Source organism: Lolium perenne, chromosome 1 (genome assembly GCF_019359855.2).
Source record: "Lolium perenne isolate Kyuss_39 chromosome 1, Kyuss_2.0, whole genome shotgun sequence".
Taxonomy (NCBI): Eukaryota; Viridiplantae; Streptophyta; class Magnoliopsida; order Poales; family Poaceae; genus Lolium; species Lolium perenne.
This window is the reverse complement of record NC_067244.2, coordinates 61196688-61214542: the sequence shown is the minus strand read 5'-3', so window position 1 is coordinate 61214542 and position 17855 is coordinate 61196688. Positions and strand designations below refer to the sequence as shown.

At 41.0% G+C, this 17855-nt stretch overlaps 1 protein-coding gene across 2 annotated transcripts; it reads right to left on the bottom strand.

Moving 5' to 3' along the window:
* Nucleotides 1-9672: 9672 nt before the first annotated feature.
* Nucleotides 9673-15436, bottom strand: LOC127295068 (ubiquitin-conjugating enzyme E2 2). Of its 2 annotated transcripts, none has more exons than XM_051324981.1 (6): nt 15203-15429; nt 12691-12824; nt 12572-12597; nt 11638-11727; nt 10815-10903; nt 9673-10011 (listed from the first exon to the last, which is right to left on the bottom strand). In XM_051324981.1, exons 2-6 carry the CDS (start codon nt 12813-12815, stop codon nt 9883-9885), a joined length of 459 nt encoding a protein of 152 aa, XP_051180941.1. In that variant the 5' UTR covers nt 12816-12824; nt 15203-15429; the 3' UTR covers nt 9673-9882. The 2 variants fall into 2 exon arrangements, with proteins under 2 accessions (XP_051180941.1, XP_051180948.1); XM_051324988.1 differs by lacking the exon at nt 9673-10011 and adding an exon at nt 10039-10414 and having other exon boundaries at nt 15203-15436.
* Between the last annotated feature and the right edge of the window lie 2419 nt (nt 15437-17855).

Genomic DNA, 17855 nt, shown 5'->3' with positions numbered 1-17855 from the left:
AGAATCCAACTTTTCCTCACAGGGGCGCGCGCACGCACACACTTTTCCTCAGGCTACAAGATCGTCGATCTCGTTGCTTAAAGCATGGAGCGGGAAGTGGTGTTTTGGCTCCCGAGAGCAAATGTTCCGGATGAACATTAAATTCATTAAAAAAAATTAAAAGTTGAATTGTTTTGATGTTGCATATGTTTGTCTTTTACATGTCTGAAAACTTTAGTGAAGAAAAGACATGAATTGTGTTCTAGGTAAAAATATTAAAAAAAAAAATGTGATGTGAAAAAACCTTTTTGGAGCATGGGATATGTTGTATACATGATATTTTTTAGCACATGTCACAAAAATGTTAATTTTCCCTGAAATCTTATGATAAGCATGGGATATGGATATGGACATCACATGGATATGTATATATGATATTTTTCAGAATTTTTTTACATTTGAAAGTCCCAATTCATTAGGCAAGAGCATGTGCTCCTGGTATCAATTCTGAATTTCCGGGCGCATGGCTAGTTCATAAGGGCACGTACAATAAGGTGATGTCAGCTTTCTCTTAGAGATGCCACATCAGATTTTTGCTTAGTTGGAGGAGAGAGAATAATGAGAGAGAAGGTTGTCTTCCCTTAGCTAAGGATCATCTCTTACGAAATAAGGGGAGACTATTTTCTCCATTGAATCACATATGTCTTTCCTTAGCAACAAATTTTCTACCAAAATTTAATTATTAATATTAATTGCTAGAGATGGCAGTAAGAGATAATACGTTGTATGACTTATATCTAATGCCTTCTCTAACTGATGTGGCGGGGTAAGGGAAGGAATGCCTTCTCTACCATTGCCCTTCAAATCAAATAGTATAGAGTGTTTAGGAACTAATTGAGAGAATCAAGTAAACTTTCATTGATGATTGTTGGGGGTATATATACCCACCGAACAGACGCCTATAAGGCGGTTACAAAGACATCCCTTCGAGATTACAGCGTTTGGACAAAAGTAACTACCTACTTAGCTTATGATCTAAGCTAATCTTAATAACTTCCTAGTTAGCTTAGTATCAAAGCTATCCTATTTCTAACACTCCCCCTTGGACAATGCTGTCTCTTGAAAATCTCGTGTATAATCTTCAAGACCTTCTCGCATAGTCTTGAAAGTCTTCTTGCTTTTATGTTAGGATGTCCTTGTAAACAATTGTGCTCTTTGTATCATCTTGAAAGTCATCATCTTTAAAATCTCTCCCCCAAAAACCCTGTGGGAAAAATATGAGGAGAGTTGTAGTTGATATGTTGTTAAAACTCCTTTAAACCCTTTGGGAAAAATAAGGAGAAAATAGTACAACATGTAAAGATTGTTGTCTCCATGAGAACTCATATGAGAAAACCTTAGAGAAGGGAAAACCTCACGAATGAGTTTGGAGAACAATAAATATGCATTTTGTACTTCCTTTAAAAACTCCAGCGGGGAAAATAGGAGGTACGGCATATATCTTGTGTAAATATTGCAAAGAGTGCAATATGATGTGCCACGGAAAACTCCTTTAAAACCCAATGGGAAAAATATAAGGAGAAAACAATGTGGCATATCTTAACACTTGTATTTATATCGTCTCATTAAAAACCTTTTATGAGAAACCATTAGTAAAAACTCATTAAGGGAAAAAGAGTACAATATATGATCTAATGATCATCAACGGGTTATAATTTGGGAGTTTTACTCCCCCTAGACTTTGCAAGACTAAGAGTTGTCTCACGCCAATCCATGAACTTAAATTCAGGAATATGGGAATATGTAAAGCACTGTGAATAAATCTGTTAGATTTCACATGATATGTTTGCAAAGTGTTTATCTCCCTTGTTTGGAAAATATTAATTTAACCCTTATGCATTTGAGCAATACAAGTGGTATTATCTGATAAATAATGATGGGTGATTCAGTTGAATCTCAACCACATGATCTTGAATGTGGTCATTCATTATATGATACCATTAGAGCCTATTTTTTTCCTCTTAGTTAGAAGGCTCTTTCATTGAATTCAGTCTATGATATGGCACTTTCGGGATCGGTAATTATAGCCAATGTAGATTACACGATGGTCAAATCTTGATATTCCTAAGGGAATTAATCAAGATCGTTTGAGCCTTAAATATATCGGAGGATATTACTTACACCAATATTTTAGTTGGGGCTTGCACTTTAAAGAAGTTGACAACAAAATATTCACATTCATGATGTAGTCTGTATTGATATATGGAACAAGAGGTCCAATATCGCTTCATCACTACTACAATGTATGAATGAATTTGTATCCCTGTTAGGGATAGTGTGACTATATGTATCTTTGATTTGATTTATCCATATTTAATTTCTCCAAAACTTTATGGACATGTAAAGACTGATAGATATGTATTCCGAAGGAATATACTCAAGTTATAAACTTGGTTAATACTTGGTTCAATCCAAATCTCCGTCTTGATATGATTGCAAGGACCTTTCATGTATATTATAAACTTTGATGATAAAAGCATTGATATATACAAAGGTCATGTAGAATCCAATTAGGGATTTTGTTTATAACAACATATAAGCAATCATCACTATACGAGTAATCCTTTATAAGAAGGACCTCTTATAGTCAATTGTACCACACAATTTGTGTTTGACTATTTTAAGTCATAGAGTGACTTTTGTATTATTACACATATGTTGCGATTTAATTTTGGATTTGTATTTATAAGTCTTAAGGACTTTAATATAGATATCCAAATTGAGTGACCCATATGATTATGTAATCACTACATCCATCAGCTACATGGATAGTTTATTTATAATTGCCAATAATATTAGTATCGAAGCATAATTCCACTTATACCAATAGGGTATGTTACATCATATATAATTGATGTCGGGTCTCTGCGTGAACCCTTGCGCTACAAGCCTCACTTTATCACTGCATCATTGTTTTTTTTTAACAAAAAGTCATTTGCCTTCTAGAGGGAAGGTGCTTATGAGGAATAGGTATTACGATGGTAAATACCTCCCTTATTGAGTGAGTGCTATTCTTATTCAATTGCATCCTTCTAGTTGAACCAATATATGAGTGCATTAGGCACTCTGCCATGGACTTTGGTTCAGGGCCCTAAAGGTTTTGGAAATTTTAAGAATATTTTATTTGTCGACAAATGTAGTCTTTGTTGTATGATTCTGTTGAATCGATAAGATTTGTGGAAATGTGATTAAAATATTTTAACTCCTTATGATTTCCCATAACAATGGAGTCAAGGTGTTTCGATGTCCCAACACTTAAAATTATGTGCACATTTGTGCTGGGTTTGGATGATGAGCATCCACTATGTGTTATTCAACTTGATGTTGAACTACATTTACTTGTTGAGGATATAATTCCTCTTTTCCGCGGAAGCATGTGAGAATTTATATCTCATGTGACCAAATTTCTCCCCCTTTTGCTCTCATTTCGGAGGAAAGTGGTTACATTAGGTACCTTCACTCTTTTGGCACATTAGTTGCATGCATAATATGATTCTGTGACATATTTATCACGAGTAAATGTATGTGGCAGATTTGCAATGTGTTGCAAATTTATGACTGAACTTGTCGTTTAGATTTTCAAGTACGTGAATATAAGGACTGAAAGTCTATGACATTTATTATTTATTTATCGGCATTCTTTGTGGTACTAATCTCCCCCTAATGCCGAAAAATGTCGTTATTGCAAATGCAATCAGCGTACGGGCTATTAATAACTCCCTTGTTAGGGTCTTGAGGTATTTGACGGATAAACAATTATACCTTAGTTATTTATCACATAGATCCCAAATTGATGTGAGGGCCCACGATGTACACTGGGATGGTGATACCGGTATATAACCGAATTATCGCAGATGGGAAATACTTGTTTGGTTTCCACGTACTTACTGCAAGGGGAAGCAGTATGATAAGCAACTGTAGTGATCTAGATTAGATCTACGGCGTGTAAGACCGCATGTCTCCAACAATATGTTGGTATATCAAAATTGTTGCAGTGGTCATTTAATTAGTTTGATTCTTTTGACAAAGAATTTAGTTGCACTATTCTCGGTATGTATACGCAGGTACTTAGTAAAATCATGAATGCTCATGAAAATAATATTAGTATTGGTTTAACCAATATATATAATATTTTGCTCTTAATTTGATAATTTGAGCAATTAATTTAGTAAAATCATGGATTTGTGGAGATTAAAGACCGATGTAAGACCATCCACTAGATGTGTCTATCAATACCATGAAATACTTATATCACCCAGATAGTTATTGAATAGTCCACAAGTATCTTCTTGAATAAGTTCAAGAAATTTGAGTGGAGTGTGACAGACATAGAAAAAAAAATTCTCATGACACATTAGGTGCTCATAAAATCTGATGATTTGAGAATTTTGCAACTTGTAAATTGTGACCAACAAAATTTCACTAAGTTTTCGCATCATCCATATAATGGGTAACCAAGGTCATTATGACAAATCTTAAATTCATCAAGATCCGAAAAAATAGTTTGTATGCAACAAAGTTTAGTATGAATTCAGTTCATACATTGAAATTTCATGTATGAGAAACATGATATTAATGGAAAACATACCACATTTAGTAGTATGATTATTGGCTAAATGACATATTGGAATAGTTATGAGACTAAACGAGGTTTTCCAAAATGTCTTGGGAATTTCATTCCACAAGTAATTTATTATTTCGAAGGAGTGAATCTCCTACTAGACTATACTTATGGTTTCTTTCTAATGAAGATTATAAGTACAATCTGCAAATTTTGGTGCTTATTGAAGTGAGCTTCAAAGTTATCCCGTTGAATTCATATTATTTGATGAATTTGTGGCATATCCCAACCAATGATTTGGGAATTGGAAATGCATATGTATGATGATTCATACAATAACTTTGATAAACTTGATAGTTATCTTATCCCTTTTAATAAGGTACACTTTGTTTCTGCTTGTTATTTTTACCTCCACTTTACATCGATTTCTCGTGGTTCTTTTCAATACCATTGATATTCTTAGTATTATGAGTAATAGTTGAATTTCAGGTAGTGCTATATATCACCCGTAGGGTGTATCTAATGATTGTTTATAAGAATACATCATATAGCCTGAAATAAGGACCATAATAATGTTCTTACATTACCATCAAAGTAGAATGTAAAGTGCATCGAGGTATTTGAATCAGGCATATATTTGAAACTACCTAATCGCAAAATATAAACTTGGAGCTGATTTTATAGACAACCGAACTGAATAACTACAATGGACTAGAAATCCTCAAAGTGAATGAGAACCTATTGACATTGTGTTTATACAACAAATATCTTGTTGGTGGATATTTAAAGAGGAATAGATATTTATCCAATTTCTCTCATCTAATTGAGTTTAGTGAATTCCTTTGATGGAGATTCTAGCCCCGCATGAGATGATCATGCAACTCATTTACTATGATAGTAAATAAGTTTATGAAAATGCTTCAATTGAACATATTAATGGTCGAGGTAATTCCTTTATGATCATGGAGTAGACATTCAATATTGAGATATAAAATGATATATCTATCTATGCTTTGAACTTCTTACCCAAAGTGATGGGAGATGTTAAATTCATTTCCAAAACATAGATATGTATTTTGACATTGGTTATTTATGGTGAATATAATTATCACCATATAATGTACAACTTATAGTAGTTTTGTGAGAAATTTATATTTATCATGGATTGTCTTGATAGACATTGCATCCCTGTCCAATGATTAAACATTCCACATCTTACCAATATAATAGAAGCATGCAATAATAATGCATCAATTTTATTTTTACTATGATAGTAAAATTTATTTTAGTAAACAACAAATCTGCTCTAGAGAAATAATTTGAATATTAAGCTGATGCTTTTGTGCCATATGTGTATGGATTTCAAATTGTAAGTTAACACATTGTGGATGATCCTCATATTTATGAAGTACATCTCTTTAGTAGTAGAAAGCATAGTCTGACATGTGTCACTAGATGCCTTATCCTACTACCTTGTGTTATACTTTGGTATTAACATATTTGAAAAAGCACTTTGGAGATAATTTTATTGTCAAGATGACAAATATAATAATCTGCAATTTATGAAGTAGATGCCATTACCTTGTGATTCACAAATATAAAAGTTGAAGTACTCCTGGCAATTTCATATTTTCAACGAGAATTTTGCAAGCAAATTGTTTTAAGTTGCAAAACAAAATTGCTATACCATAATTGCATGTTATAGAGAATGCCCGAGGCAAATATATAAGATGCTATAAGTTCAAGAGGAACATTGTATGTAATTTAAGTACAATATATAAAATATACATACTTGTGCATTAGGCAAAGACCTTAGGCATCACATGGTAATTTTACATGATGTAAAATCGTACAGATATATATATATATATATATTTTTTATGAAATTTAGCAGGGCCACATGGTCTAGTACGTAAATTAATTGCAAAGCTAGAGGCTTGAATGCAAATAATAATAACAAGTAGGTTAAAATCGCTGAAAGAGGTTAAACTCCAAAGTTTGGGCGGCCTGAGGGCTGAACCAGAAACTCCAGACCAGAATGAAAAGAAATGAAGAGATAAGGGCATCTCCAACCGCGCGACCCAAACGGACGCGCTGGGCCGTCCGTTTTGGGCCGTTTGGGTCGCCGCCCGGACACGCGGACAGCGCCCCGCGTCCGCGTGTCCGTTTGGGTCGCGCGCTGCGCCCAACGCGCGGACGCATCGCAAATTGGAGAAACACGAAAACAAAATGAAAATGGCAAATTTAAACGATATTTGATTAAACATATGCCCTATTTTGGGCAAATTTAGTACATAGCCCTATTTTGGGCAAATAAAACTAACAAAAGAAGCCCCTATATGGGCTTTTAAATTTAAACTAAAATATAAACAGAAAATAAAAAACCCTCTAGGGTTTGGTCGGCGGCGCGGTGGCCGCCGGTGCGCCGCCTAGCCCCTGCTGGCGTCGTCGGCGACGTCGTCGAGGTCCCCGGGCGGCGAGGCACTGTTGTGGCTCGACCGCGCCGGGGACTCCGGCCAGGGAGACCACAGGCCTCCTCCCACGGCGAGTGGGGGTCCGGAGCCACCCGCGCCGCTGGAGGCGCTGCGCCTCTCCGCCCGGCGGCGGCGCCCCGGCCTCTGGCGCCGCCTCCTCCGGGCGGCACTGTCCTCTGGCGGCGCCGCTGCTCGTCGGTGCGGCGCACGGCCTCCTCCCGCCGCGCCGCCTCCTCCTCCTCCCGTCGCGCCCGGAGGGCCCGGGCGTAGAGCTCCCGGCCCTCCGCGTCCTCCACCTCCCGCCGCGCCGCCTCCTCCATTTCGGAGGTGCGAATGGCCGCATGGAGTTGCGGCCATTTCGCCTCCTCCTCCGCCGCCGAGATGATCGGGGCGGCGCGGAGGTCCGGGTCCTCCTCCGAGGACTCGGGCTTGGGCTCGAGCAACGGCGGCGGCGGTTGCGGCAATGCCGCGCCGCCGCGGGCGGCCTCTCCGATGTGGAGGCCGCCTCGGTTTCCGCACGATGGCCGCAGCGCCGGCGGACGGCGCCGGCTGCTGCTCGCCTCGTCGTCGTTGGCTCCGGCGAAAACTCGCTTCGGGGCCATGGCGGCGGTTTCGCTGCGGGAGTGGAGTGGGGAGGCGGGTGGAGGGCCGATCCCCTCCAGTCCCCATTTAATAGACTCCCCGGTCACCGACGGGTGGGCCCAAGGGAGACGAGGCGACCAGCGCGGACGCGAGCGGACGGCGCGTGCCATCCGCGGCCACGCAAACCCTAGCCAGATTTGGGCCGGGTTTGCGTCGTTCCGGACGCCGCGGCCGTCCGCTTTTGCGGTGCGTCCCCGCGTTGGGCCGGGTTTTTGTCCGTTTCGACCCATCCGGACGCGCGGGCGCGGGATGGGTCGCCCGGTTGGAGATGCCCTAAGGCCCTTCGTGTGGTCAGGAAACGAAGACATCGATTTGGGCTGGCTTCCACAAAAATTATCGCTGACAAGAGATTGATGCCGCGCTTGTGTGCCGGAGGGCTGTGCCGTATAGAGCGATCTAGGTTGTGGTCGCGACGGCTGCCGCAGGGAAGGGCGCGTGGACCTTGCCGCGCGGAGAGCCGGCCGTTGGCCCTTGCTGCCGCCGCGCCGCTCCGGTCGTTGGTTGCCGCCGGCCGCGGGCCGCTGCGCCGACATCGCTTGGACGCCACCAAATTGGTTGTGGCCGCCGAATTGGAGAGCGCAGAGAGGGCTCCGCCGCCTAACTCGGATGCGTCTCCTCTGCCGCCATTACTCGCCCCGTGCGGGCCGTAGGCCGCTGGGATGCAGCCTTATGGAGGAGTCGTGCCGGGATAGTTTCGACGCCGCGTTGTGTCGATGGTGAGAAAAAAAAAATCGCAGTTCCGGCGTTCCGTCTCCGGGTTCTGTTCTTCGGTTGTTCGTCTCGTGCGGCTCTTCTTCTACTCTGATCCTTTTCTTATGGCCTATTGCTCTATTGGAGAGCAAAGTGCGTGATAACGTGTTTAGGAACTAATTGAGAGAATCAAGTAAACTTTCATTGATGATTGTTGGGGGTATATATACCCACCGAACAGACGCCTATAAGACGGTTACAAAGACATCCCTTCGGGATTACAGCGTTTGGACAAAAGTAACTACCTACTTAGCTTATGATCTAAGCTAATCTTAATAACTTCCTAGTTAGCTTAGTATCAAAGCTATCCTATTTCTAACATAGAGAAGTTCTCAATGTGTTCCGGAACCCACGCAAGCCAATCCTCCAGCATTTGTGGCGACGCCTTCATCCGCCTAACATCAACGGGCAGAAAGAACGCATGTGGATTACAGACTAAACTTATTTGAACCGAGTTTACTCAAGTTACTTAGGAGCAGAATGTCGTATGTTTGCTAAAGATACTTGCCTTGTGACACCTTAGAGACTGATTAATCTGTCTACTGAAATTGCATCAACGCACAAAATGGTGGACAAAAGCAAATAGCAATTCATCGCGGAACAACGCCTTCGGAAGTGTCCACGGAAAGTTGATATCGAAGGTTTGCCTCGCGCCAACATCTCTAAATGTTAACCCACTCTCTACGTTGGTCTGTCTCCTTTCCATTTTTTGCGTGGAAACTGTATGACTCTCCGCCTTTGTTCTAAATGCAAATGCCAAATATCTAAATAAAGGTATCCTTCATTCCTAGAAGTTCAGATTGTTGTGCACCACTCAGTGGCTTACATTGCACAATCTGGTAAACGGACTAAAATATGATTCCTTCAAACCTTCTGCAAGAGGACTGTTGACTGTTGAGAAAACTGTACAAACAGTTCACACTTTACTTCACAAAAAAAGAAGTTCACAGTCCTTGGCTACCATTTTAGAAGAACACTCTGATGTCCCTGCGAATATCTAAACTGCTTCTAGATACTAAAAACCAAGCAGTCTGGTCTCTGGTGGTATCATCTATTATAGTTAAACTGCTGTCATGAAAGGTGAGATTGAGGAAGAAATTCCTTCGAGCAACAAAAAATTAGCTTCCATGCAAGCCCAAGTTATGCTCATATAAGCACTATTCAGTTTCATGCAGCTAATTTAGCACTTGTTGTCAGCAACAGAGATAAACCAAGTCCATACTGAACTCAATCTGATTCAAACCTTAAAACTCAGCACAGTTGGTTATATGTAGACTGGATATAATCTTCATTGCTGAAGAATCTAAACAATGCTGCACTCCAAAGGAAAAACATAGTAAACAGCAAGCATGTTATAACATTTTAATTACAATGCAAGGGTTCAGTACGCAAGAACATCAGCTGGGTGCAGTGATTTTAGTCCGCAGTCCAGCTTTGCTCCACAATCTCACGAACTTTTCGGTTGTATTCCCGCTTGTTCTCACTGAATAGGCGGGCAGCTTCAGAGTTGGCAGGTGAATTTGGGTTTGGATCGCAAAGCAATGACTGAAAATATTCAATGCTAGGTCAGACTGGCACCATTATAACAAAATAAATATGCTGAATCAATAAAAATGACTAGTGATTTGTTCATTTGCCGTTTATAATCTGCAGCGTCTGCTTGCCACACAACTAAGCAAGATGTGCAAAGACTAGGATTGGTACACAGGATTATCCTCCCCTTTCCGATAGTCATATTTAAGAGTCAAGACTATCCGCAAAAAAATAAGAGTCAAGACTGTATATTGTACACCGAGCCTACAGAGAGGAGACCTAATCAAATCTTGTATGCATCCTCTCGCCCTCTCCACTTAGTGTTGGCAATCAGCCACCTCAGCAAGACTACCAATAATTATGTAAATATAGAAAGTAGCACTTCTACTGATAACTGTTCTCTTTCTTCAGACAGCTGACAAAGATTAGAAGTGTTCCATAATCAAGATTAAAATCATATGCTGAGAAGTCTTCACTGCAGAGTATATATAATATTAGACCTAACAACTAGTTAACATCGGATCAGTTAATAGTACACAAAAAATCATAGTAGATATATAGTGTGAGCATGACAGTGCCTCTAACAAAGAGAAGGGTAACATCATCTGGTATGTCACAGGAACAGAGCATGTAACAAAGAAAAATGAAGTAGTTATTCTACAAGGAACAGTTCACATGAATATCAAAGAGATAAATTAAACAGTCCTTGTTGGGTGGGTTTCGCTTAGCATATTTCACAACAAAACTTCAACTAGTAAGCATTGTCCTACAAGAATCCACCAAAAATAGTAAACTAATGATAGAGTGCCATCTACCTGAATGGATGTAAGTATAGCTGCTACATCATATATCGGGCTCCACTGGTTCTGGAGGATATCTAAGCATATGCTTCCATCAGCATAAACTGCTCATAATAAAACAATATGTCATGAAAAAAAAACGAATGAGTACGAAAACATAATGCCAATGCCATTATATTGTTCTTACACCGAGAAGATAGTTACATAAACGACAAAATAAAGCTAAAACTGTAAGTACTGTGTATACTCAAAAATGCTGTAACGGCCACAGGCTGTCGTTCACTATACATAATTTGATATTCAAGTAAAGTAATCATCACTAATACCTAATGTTAGAAAAAAAAGGAAAGGTATTAATCTAACAGGTATTTGTTGACCTATATATTTGCTTAACCCTTCAATATTCTGTAACCAGGCTTCAGCATCTAGAACCAGAATTAAACATTTATAGACGTGTATGGGTTATATCAGGTAGGAAAAAACCTTAGAAGTAGGATAATGAAAACTCAAACCTAAGCCACTATATTGACTTTGGATGGTGTATATCAAGGTGGATGTGAGACGGTATAGCTAGGCAGGATTATTCTTGGAGACTTTTGGTAAGTGGCTGTGGTTTCTAGTATTTAATGTGGGTGATTCAAATTAAGTCAAATTGCAATGGCTGGTACTTCCCATCCTATTTTCTTGCCAGTTATCATTTGATATGCTTCCTCAGCAATGTATATTAGCTTAGGAATGATGCACCAATACTTACCAAAAGGAACTGGGCTTAACGAAAAGAAGAGAAGATACCCATTACCTATACAGCAGGTATTAAACAAAGGCACCAAAGACTTACTGTTAGGATGAAACATCCGAGAAACAAATCGCACTGTAGGTGGCTTATTAGGATAATCTTCAGTAAACTGAAGTGTCAGCTTGAACGTACCTGAAGTAAGCACAATTTTGGTTTAATGGTAACAGTAAACAAAACTGATTCATTTAAACAAAAAAGCTCAAAATTGCATGAAAGAATACACATGACTGATGAAGACAGGTACCATGCATTTAAATTTTAGATATAATTTTATGACATGTCAGTTATATTCCCCCTCGAGTATACATTGCAAGAAATGTGCAATGCACGTGCCCGGTTGCTCATATGACTCAAAATGACAAGATAATGTGAATGAACAACAAACCACAACTAACAGGTAAGTTTAACATGAATTAATTAATCCATCAATTAGAATAGAATGTGATTTACATTACAAATATGAAATACTTCTCAAGCTGTGACCTCAACCAAGTTTAGTCTCCAAACTGTGAACTCAAGACGAATCCCAAATGATAGTACCAAATCAAACCACTCGAAGTGTAAAATATACATGCCTTGCTACGAACCATGTGTTCCTAGGTTGAACATAAACATGCAGATGATGTAGAATATACATGCCTCTTCGATACGAAGCACCATAGACAGTACCAAACCAAATTTTATGAGGTTAATAATAAAAGCAAGAACGAACTGAAGCGTAACCACGTTTGGTTTGGGTATGATGCATTCACATGGCAAGTTGGTAACATTCTTATTGCACAAGAAGTAAATACTCTCTTACTATAATTAAATCAACTGAGACATCCAGAATGGAAATGTAATTACAAGAAAGAACTATCTCAGAAAATGGAAAGACAGTAGGATATATGACACCATATCATGCTTGTGTCTGTAATTATTCTCCCAACGAAAACAACATCTAAAGTCAAAAGCAAAAGGCCTCAAACCAACTTACCTCCATCCCAGGGAGTATCATCAGGGCTGCAAAGTAAGACACGAGGAAACGATAATTAAGTAAAACTTATCTAAATAAACTAGGTAAAAAGTATGTAGTCATGAAGTCTAACATCTTACCCAAAAATTACAGCATTCCACGACATAATATTGTTGTCTTGAGGGGCCCCACTTATACCAGCGGGGGGATCCTGCATCAGTCGTTTGAAATCCCTCATCAGTCTCTTCCTTGCAGGAGTTGACATCCTCGCTTTCTGCAGAAAATATATCACCACATGACTTATAAGAAGCAGCAAGGAAAAATATTTCGGAATCAATCCAGTAGTACTGCAACATCCACAAATGTTTGTGAACTCAGATCACATTTTCTAAAATTATATCGTTATTTGAACACTATTACATTCCTAGTTATAAACTATACTTTGACAACTCATACAATTGTTCAAGATTATTGGTATGACATGAAAATAAATTACAAGGATAGTAGACGTCGATCAACCTAATTGTCTACACAACCAATCATTACCCTTGGGCAAACAATAGTGTTAAAAGATCACTTATGATCTTTCAAGAAGCATTGATTGCCTCAATAATTAGTCTATGTTACATGAGGGTATGAGAATTCCTTCGGCTGCACTATGGGCAACCACTTGTCTGGATTAGTTTGAGTTTGCCCAGGCTCAACAAATTGGCTGGCTCTGCCCTGACACAGATGGCGTGTGTTCCCTCACGTGTTCTTGGAAAAAAACATCTCTTCTATTATTGGAGGTGCCTGATTGTTGCATACTTGCATTATATACTGAGTGGAGTCAAAATGCAAAAGCAACTATAGAGCTTCGGTGCATCGCAAGGCAAGCTACACATAAGCACCTTGTGTGTCATGCGTGGCAAGAAAATGAAAATGGTGTTTTCTATAAATAAGCACTGCACTGGTATTGCAGCACACCAACTACAACAGCAATAATTAATCACCTCTACCCTCAGTCCCTTAGACATTGGCATAATACAACAGCCACAGAAGGAAAGAAACTCTCCTCATCAACAATCTGTGCCTAATAATAAAGGGAGGAGTATTTCCTTTGTTTTGTCCGTTTCCTACGTCAAATAATAGGTACGTCGTGACCGAGCTCCATCCTCCTGATTCTACCTAAAGAAAACCAGACGCCTTTATACGTCGTGGCCGAGTTCCATCCATCCCGATTAGAAAAGAGATTAGTCGATCCGATAGATACTTGAATTTTGGCACGAGGCGAGGAAATAATTCCGTGCTTAAAAGGCCAGGCCTCCGAGCGTTTTCTCCTCACCACAACACAATCGAGTCTGCTCAGCGCCAGAAAAAAACGTTAGGAGAGGGACAAAAACATGTCTGCGCACATACCACTCGAACAGATTGATTCCAATCAGTTCTCTGGATCCCGTATTCCAGGGACTCGCGTAATAAAAAAAAGGATTCTGTGTATCTCAGCAACTCGGCTGCCTCGGAGAGTGCGACTCAACATCGGACCACCTCGAACTATCCAGTCTCCACATGCCGTCACGCCAGCGGCCGCCAGGAGAGGAGCCGACCTGGTCAGCTCATGGGTGCTAGCCATACGGTGATTAAATTAAAATACAGATATCTTGATGTTGTTGAATATAAAGGCACTCCAATATTTATATTTCTCTATTTAGGTCTCGGAATAAATGAATATAAATTTCTACTATGTAAATCTAATAATTTAATTATCGTTGATATAACTTGCAGTTAAAATATTTGTGTTTGAATTGGTATTGTCGAATAAGTAGTTTGCGATGTGGACAAATAATTTTAATCCCCGCCAAAGAATTTTCCTGCGACACATGGCTAGCTACATGGATGTCCGAACTGGTTTGTTGAACATGATATACATGACGCCGGGCATTGAGTAGCACGACCTAACAAGAAAGCAGGCCTACTTCTTGTCGGTAGCCACGTTCCCGTCAAGAAGAAACTATTTTCCACTCTCAAATGGATAAATGGCATGTCGGCATGTCCATTTCAGAGTCCACCGTTGGCGATGCCCTAACGGGAAGCGAACACGGATGGCCCCGTAAGCAGGAGCATGCACGCCACGTCCCTACACAAGACAGTGCCATGCCAAATTTTTCGTCCCCACCAAGGAATTTTCCAGCGACACGTTGCTAGCTACGTGGATGTCCGAATTGGTTTGTTGAACATGATATATATGACGCCGAGCGTTGAGTAGCATGCGACCTGACAAGTAAGAGGACCTAATTCTTGTCGGTAGCCACGTTCCCGTGAAGAAAAGACTAATTTACAGTAAGGAGATTCTCAATGACCTAAAAATGATTCAAAAAATTATACCCGTAGCAACGCAAGGGCATATGTGCTGATAAAATAAATAAATCATACTAACAGGCAATAAAGCTTGGTAAGCTCACAGACCCATCGCGAGCGCGATCAATTTCCCAGGCGTGATCAGTCCCACGATCTAGCTACATCTAGGGCATAACCGCTCACGTCACCACGGCAAGGGGAACGAACTAGTGAGCGCGATCGCGTCGCGCGCATCACACCACAGCCTCGCGTCGATCTACCTCGGGGACCGAACCCTATCGCGTGTAGGGTCACGGCTGGGACGGCGGAACGTACCTCCGATCAGGCCGCCGGCCCGGCAGTCGGCAGATCCCGCAGGAATCGACGGCAGTCTGGAATCCAGGGACTATAGCATAGTGCGGAGGAGTGGGAGATTCGTTGGCTCGACTGAAAGGGGACGAAAGAAGGGTTGGAGTGTTGGGGCGGATGGGAACGGATTTGGTGGCGGACAGGGAGAGGGTGAGTGGACGATGGATCAGCAGTGAAGAAAATACCGCGTGCCCTTGCCTTACCTCTGTGTCTGGGTCCCCTTTGTAGCACAACTGCTGCTTACAACTTTTTTTCATCAGCTACATCTAAATTACCTGGTAGAGTTAAGGTAAGACAGTCTTATTAACCATTATTACACGTATCCTACTAATCTTTTCTTATGCGTTAATTCGATAAATAACCCTGCCAACTTCGTACATACCACGGTAAGAAACAAAATATTATCACAAATATTGATTCGATCTAATCTTTTTTAGGTGGCTCTTTTGTATATTTTTCTCTAGCAAAATTTGTCAACAAAGGAAAAGTGAAGTTAACACCGGAACGACAAATTAATCTATATTTTAGATGTGCCGCTCCAACGATCAAATATCTAATCATCTTATACTAGTTTAAAATGCATGCTCAACATGACATGTGTGACAATACCAAACATCAATGTGAGTGGGTTGAGACTTGAGACGTAAAACTTAATTGCAATAGAGCATTTAGAAAGCTAGGAAGATAATGATATTTGATGACCAAAGATGGTTATGTGATGAGCGGATATGGTAGCTATCTTGGGAGTAATCAAGTAATGGAGATCAGTCTTCAAAAAAAGCATGAACTGTTGCAGTAGAATCACAACAGACTTTTTTTTGCCTCTATCCTACCCTTGAAGCATCATGACTAGAACTACCTGTCTAGCTATTCAACTCCCACGGGCAAAGAAAGCATGAAAAACCGCTGAAGACGGAGGCACATTCAGAGTTGGTTGAGGGTCATTCACAACTTCCAGAGCACAATTCTTGAGAACTTTCTCTAACTAATCAAAATGGGACCAGGGCCTCCCTTATGGGCCATATTGATCTAAAAGTACCACAAACACTACAAACTAAGAAGTGTTGCTTAGATGTAATACGGTTTCATTGATGGTGTAGCTCCAAAACACATGTCATGATTATAGAATTTGTGGTGCCACGGTAGAACTAGCTACCACCATATGAGGAATCTTGGAATAAAATGGTTTTAATGGAGCTAACTCATAAATTTCTTGATTTCTCAGGTCTTTATTCACCGTGTTTTTGTAGGGATTCGTTGCATAGAAAACAAAAAATTTCCTACCGCGAGAACGCAATCCAAGCCAAGATGCAATCTAGAAGACGGGAGCAACGAGGAGATCATCGAGACTCACCCTTGAAGATTTCCAAAGCCTACAAGATGAGGCTCTTGTTGCTGCGGTAGACGATCACTTGCCGCTTGCAAAAGCGCGTAGAAGATCTTGATCACGGCGCCACGATTGGGCAGCACCTCCGTACTCGGTCACACGTTCGGTGTTGATGAAGACGACGTCCTTCTCCCCGTTCCAGCGGGCAGCGGAAGTAGTAGCTCCTCCTTGAATCCGGCAGCACGACGGCGTGGTGGCGGTGGCGATGGAGAACTCCGGCGGAGCTTCGCTAAGCGTGCGGGAGAGGTGGAGGAGAGAGGGGGGCGGCTAGGGTTTGGGAGAGGGGGTGGCCGGCCTCTATGGGTGCGGCCAGCTTGGTGGCTTGTGGTGGCCGGCCCCCTCCCCTATGCCCCTCATTATATAGGTGGAACCCCAAGAGTTGGTCTACAAGTTTTCGAATAAGACCCCAAACCAAAACCTTCCATATGACATGAAACCTACCCAAGGTCGGATTCCCACTTGAGGTGGGATTCCCACCTTTCCTTGGGAGGGGGTGGCCGGCCACCTTTGGTGGAGTCCACCTGGGACTCCACCCTCTAGGGTTGGCCGGCCATGGTGGTGGAGTCCCTCCGGGACTCCGCCTTCCAAAGTGATTTCTTCCGGACTTTTCTAGAACCTTCTAGAACCTTCCATAAATGCACCGGATCATTTCCAAACTTGGAATATGACTTCCTATATATGAATCTTATTCTCCGGACCATTCCGGAACTCTTCGTGATGTCCGGGATCCCATCTGAGACTTCGAACAATACTTCGAATTCCATTCCATATTCAAGTTCTACTATTACAACATCAAACCTTAAGTGTGTCACCCTACGGTTCGCGAACTATGTAGACATGGTTGAGATCTCTCTCCGACCAATAACCAATAGCGGGATCTGGAGATCCATAATGGCTCCCACATATTCAACGATGACTTAGTGATCGAATGAACCATTCACATACGATACCAATTCCCTTTGTCACGCGATACTTTACTTGTCCGAGGTTTGATCATCGGTATCACTCTATACCTTGTTCAACCTCGTCTCCTGACAAGTACTCTTTACTCGTACCGTGGTATGTGGTCTCTTATGAACTTATTCATATGCTTGCAAGACATTAGACGACATTCCACCGAGAGGGCCCAGAGTATATCTATCCGTCATCGGAATGGACAAATCCCACTGTTGATCCATATGCCTCAACTCATACTTTCCGGATACTTAATCCCACCTTTATAACCACCCATTT

Excerpts from the sequence above, each read along its gene's own strand:
- LOC127295068 (XM_051324981.1), bottom strand. The coding sequence starts at position 12,815 with ATGTCAACTCCTGCAAGGAAGAGACTGATGAGGGATTTCAAACGACTG. Across the intron at positions 12,598-12,690 it reads TGGAATGCTGTAATTTTTGG|CCCTGATGATACTCCCTGGG; the intron begins GTAAGATGTTAG and ends CTTACTTTGCAG. Across the intron at positions 10,904-11,637 it reads TCGGATGTTTCATCCTAACA|TTTATGCTGATGGAAGCATA; the intron begins GTAAGTCTTTGG and ends TATTATGAGCAG.